This window comes from Triticum aestivum, chromosome 7D (assembly GCF_018294505.1).
Source record: "Triticum aestivum cultivar Chinese Spring chromosome 7D, IWGSC CS RefSeq v2.1, whole genome shotgun sequence".
Taxonomy (NCBI): Eukaryota; Viridiplantae; Streptophyta; class Magnoliopsida; order Poales; family Poaceae; genus Triticum; species Triticum aestivum.
Window position 1 is genome coordinate 579800899 of NC_057814.1, and position 4913 is coordinate 579805811.

At 43.3% G+C, this 4913-nt stretch overlaps 1 protein-coding gene across 1 annotated transcript; it reads right to left on the reverse strand.

The window, feature by feature from the left end:
• Nucleotides 1-3430: 3430 nt before the first annotated feature.
• Nucleotides 3431-4476, reverse strand: LOC123164758 (uncharacterized). Its single transcript, XM_044582312.1, has 2 exons — nucleotides 4204-4476; nucleotides 3431-4144 (listed from the first exon to the last, which is right to left on the reverse strand). Exons 1-2 carry the CDS (start codon nucleotides 4474-4476, stop codon nucleotides 3431-3433), a joined length of 987 nt encoding a protein of 328 aa, XP_044438247.1.
• Nucleotides 4477-4913: the final 437 nt, after the last annotated feature.

Genomic DNA, 4913 nt, shown 5'->3' on the forward strand with positions numbered 1-4913 from the left:
AACCGCCAAACTATTTGATGCCGCACACCAAACTAATTTTTATATATTTTGTGGGACATTGGCCATCCAAATAATATCCTAAGGCCTTCTTTCCCCATGCGCATGATCCCTAGATTGGCCCAAATCTTCCTTCTGATACTTAAGATTCAACGCCGATTTGTACGCGCTTACAGGAAATTAGCCATTCTTTTATAAGCTCCACTTAGTGAAATCACCATCCCCCGAGGATTGAATACACATCCTTAAAATCCCCTCGGCATCATTGGGATAGAACAAATGCTTTATCAAATTCTCATCCCATCTCCTCGGCCCGGTCATGAATAAGTCAGACACCATTTTAATCCATGTTCTATTCTTTTTATCCACAACTTTAATGACGAATTTCCTGGACAACCATTTGTCTACCCAAATATCAATAGTATCGTTATCAACCAGTCTCCAAATAACACCATTTTTAAGCAGGTCCAAGCTATGCAAAATGCCCTAATAATTATTTTAAGTGGTCTGCAAAAATACAATGTCCAGAAGATGTCCATGGGGATAATACTTAGCCTTGAACACCTTAGAAACTAATGAATCAAGGAAAACTAGCAACCGCCAGGTTTGTTAAGACAGAACCACCTGACTGAACAGTCTAAGATCGTGAAAGCCCATACATCCCTGGCACTTTGGTCTTGTTAATTTATCTCAAGAAAACCAGTGGGTTTTCCACACATTTTCTTCATCACCCCACGAAAAATTCTCAACTCTTCATCAATTGAGTGCAGAAATTTTAGAATACTCATGGCGTGCACTAGAAGAGGTTGGATTACCGATTTAATTTGAATTTCCTTCGCCCCAGTAGATGCATATTTTTCAATCCAGTTTGAAAGTCTTTTGAGCGATCTACGTTGGTTGATCGAAATTTACAAGCCTTCATTCTTCCTTCCAGCACTGGTAATCCAAGATATTTATCATCAAAACCACCAGAAGTAATTTGAATGATACCATGATGGACACTTGACCTTCTAAGACGCATCTTTCCAAACATAACCGAACACTTATCTGGACTCCATAACAGCCCCGTCCCCTCCTCATAGACCTTCAAAATATTTTTAATGGTCAATGCTTGATCCAAGGATCCCTTAAAAAATAGGATGCCTTCATCCGCAAACAACAAACGAGATATACCTATGCCTTGTTTGCTCAAATGGAAATCCTAAAGTGCACCTCTAAGACCTCTTGCACAAGCGTCATGAAGTAACAATGAGAGTGCCTCCGCCACAACTAAGAACGAGTATGGTGATACTAGATCCCCTTGCCTGAGATTACGAGAAGGGTAAAAAGAACCTAGAAATTGTCCATTAAAATGCAACAAAAAATTCACAAACATAACATAACTCATAATTCAATCTATCCATACAGGCGCAAAACCAAAAGCACAGTCATACTCTCCAAAAACTTCCACCCCAAACGATCATACACTTTAGCAAGATCCAACTTATAAGAACAATAAGCACCCCTATTATCTTTTAATGTGCCCAAGAATGCATACAGAAAAACAAGTCATTACGTGGCGAGTTGAGTATGTGTGTGTGTGTGTGTGTGTGTGTGTGTGTTTTTGTTGTTGTTGTTGTTGTTGTTGTTGTTGTTGTTGTTGTTGTTGTTGTTGTTGTTGTTGTTGTTGTTGTTGTTGTTGTTGTCATATGTTCACAAACCTCCAAGGGAATACGAGAGAAAACCCCTTATATAATGGTCTCTTCCCACCACCACTACCAGTGGGATTAAACTCTGCACATGCATACAATCACACATTTTCCTTTGAGATCTATTCAGGAATATTTTTTAATTTGGGGTCAAAGACTTTATTTTGAAAGAAATATGCACTACAATAACTGGTTGGCATAGATATAGGAATGTCGGTGCACTAAGTAGATATGATTTTCCTCACCTGGCTTAAGAATGGGGCTTATCCCGAATGTGAATATTTTCGGGCGAAACATGGCTACTTTACAGATTATATTAACATTATCGACATCAATATGAAATGATTCATAAAGGCTAGGTTTCTAAATCTATTGGACATTTGAGGGAAAAATGAATGATTTAAAAGAGGAGCTAGTTGCCTTACAATATCTAGAATAATGTGATGATTTCCCCCTCATGAGCTTAATGATAGGAAGATTGATATCAATATTGGGGCTAATAAAATGCTTGCTGAAGAGGAAGTCTATTTGTTACAAAAGATCACGTGAGAGAAGCCAATCAAAGAAAAAAAAGGGAAAAACAAGTGTTATACTTAAATTATGGTCATGATGGTACTGCGTGAACTGAAAATCATTTCAAACATGCTATGACAAAAATATGTTTTTCCCTGCTCCTACAACTTATTCCACCTCTTTCCTGGTATTTGGGATCTTGTTGAGCAATTGTGAGGATGATTTGCTCATGGCTAGAACCTTTTCACTTGATGAAGTTAAACTACCTTATTTACTCTAGAGTCTAACATAGCCCTTGGTCCCGGCAATTTCCCATTATATTTTTCAACATTGTTGGTATATAGTTCAACAATGTATCATGTTCATTTCATGTTGCTTGCCTTGATGTCAGAGACTTAATTATTGAGTCATTACTTTTCTTCCCAAATTTTACGGAATAATAAAATTAACAACCCACACCCATTTGCATTTTTATATGTATTTACAAATGGATCATCCAAACCATGACATTGACGCTGGAATCTTGTGCCGACAAGCAAATTAGTGTTAATAAGAACGTCGTTATAAAATCTCAAAACATTATAGATCAGATTATGTCTTTGCATGAAATTCTTCATCACTCTTTGCATGAAATCTCAAAACAATATCGATAGGCTTTGGAAAAACTTATGATACATTTTGCTTGATCGTCATTCCTTTGAGAGCTTTGATGAAAAATGGTGTGGATGGGTGAATCAATTTTTTTGAAGGGTAACCCCTTGTCTCCCCGTTCAATTGAACTTGTAGTTAATATTTGACCCCACCCACCAAGGAAAAAAACACATGACCCCATTTTGAATTGTCGATGCATAGTCTCATAACCTTTTACTAAGAAGCACGGTTCAAGCAAGTTTCCATACTCAAGAGAGGCACATGGTAAGTAGAAAAGCCGTTTTCATTTTCCTTTGATGTTCTCACTGATTCTAATCAAATATAAGATTACTCATGAAACAACAAGGGCACAATGATGAAAAACTAACCCAAAAAGTGGTGATTTCCCCACATCCTGAAGCATTTGGCACGAAACTAGATCCATCGAATTCAAGGAGCAAATGCAGGGCACACTAGTTGCTCGGACATATATAGATGTAGCATAAATGCCACCATTATATTAGGCCAAAGACAGGCTTACTCCTAAGTTCTGCTAGATCATGCATCCAAGGTGAAAGCACCAAAAACTTGGACTTTAGCGACTAGCCGACTAGCAACGCTTCAGTTCCTTCTCCCACGCGTAGACAGGCACAGGACAATGCTAGTGAGCGCAGAAGGGCAGCTTGCCTCCGGATGCTTATACCCCTCCGTCGCCACCACGGCATCAAGGATCGCAGGAGTACTGATGATAAACTCAATGCACTTCCCCTTGAGGTGCGGACAATTGTGCTGCTCAGCCAAAGCCAAAGTAGTCGCCGCCGTCTCGACGGTGATGCACTGATGCCACCGACGAGCTTGCCCTCGCAGATAATTTTGAGCCTGTCCAGCCCGTACCTGTCAGCCGCCGCAAGCAGATGCTGAGCCATCGTTGCCACGGCTTCCAGCTCCCGGTCAAGTTCAGGAACATTGTCGGTGTAGATAAACTCCAGCAGCGCCCCGAACACGGCTGCCTCCATGTCCTTGATCTCCACGATCCAGGAGCTCTTCTCCTTCATGTCGCCGAAGAACTCGGCCATGAAAACGGGGGATCTCGCGGCGGGCACGAGCTTGTGCGCCGCGAAGGTCTTGCCGGAGACGAGGAACGTGACGTCAGCTCCCGTACCGTTCTGCAGTAGCTCCCGGAAGTGCTGGTGCATGTTGGATGCCGGCGCAGGCACCGTCGTTGTCGTATAAGCAAGCTCTCCTTCAAAATCGTGACGGTGCACTGGACGGTCAAGTAGTCTCCTTGGCGTGAAGTCTGATCCAGCAGAACGGATCTGTCCACAAGCGAGACTCGAGGCGAACATTCGTTGGGGCGGTTGAACACATGCCACACGGTCTTTTCTTCGTTGGATTTGTTTGGTAGCCTCGGGTGCACCAGGAGACAACCAAAGCTCGCCCTCACGTTGCAGGTGAGGAACATGAGCTCGTGCGGTGCCCACGCTGTCCCAGGGTACCACCGGATTTCGACGTCGTGGCCGTCGACGTTCCAGCTGGTTCTGAGGAACTCACCTTCGCGCATGGTCTTGTACGCCAGGCGGAAACTGTCGATCTTGAGCAGCTTCACGGCACGCACGGCGCCGTTGAGGACCGTGCAGGTGGTCGCCATGAGAAACGTAGATCTTGGACAGCCGCGCGGACAGAGCCAGTGTGCAGCGTGCTGGCTGGAGATGGAGCGATGGACTGGAGCACTGTGACATTTATAGCGAGGCGGCGACTCGATCAGGCACCGCTTCCAAGGATGCGATGCGTCGCTTTGACGATGATCTTGGTGCGCCTCGCCTGGCCTCGGTGACGTTTCAATCGCGTGCACTGCGGCACAAGTAGCGTAGGGGAAGCGCGGAGAGTTATCTCTGTTGAAATGACAGCGAGCGTGCTCTCGACCGTTCATTCCTCGATTCATCTGTGGAAAGTGGAATAGTGTGGAGTACACTAGCTGTGGACCAAGTATACAGTATTGCCTATGTTTTTCTAGAATAGAAGTTACTTTATTCAGATAAAATGACACAATAACAGTTTTCCATAATGTAGTACAACCGCTCAGAC

Bases quoted from the DNA above. Each gene is read 5' to 3' on its own strand.
- LOC123164758 (XM_044582312.1), bottom strand. From the start codon at position 4,476: ATGGCGACCACCTGCACGGTCCTCAACGGCGCCGTGCGTGCCGTGAAG. The intron at 4,145-4,203 runs GTGTGGCATGTG...GCTTGTGGACAG, and splicing joins AATCCAACGAAGAAAAGACC to ATCCGTTCTGCTGGATCAGA.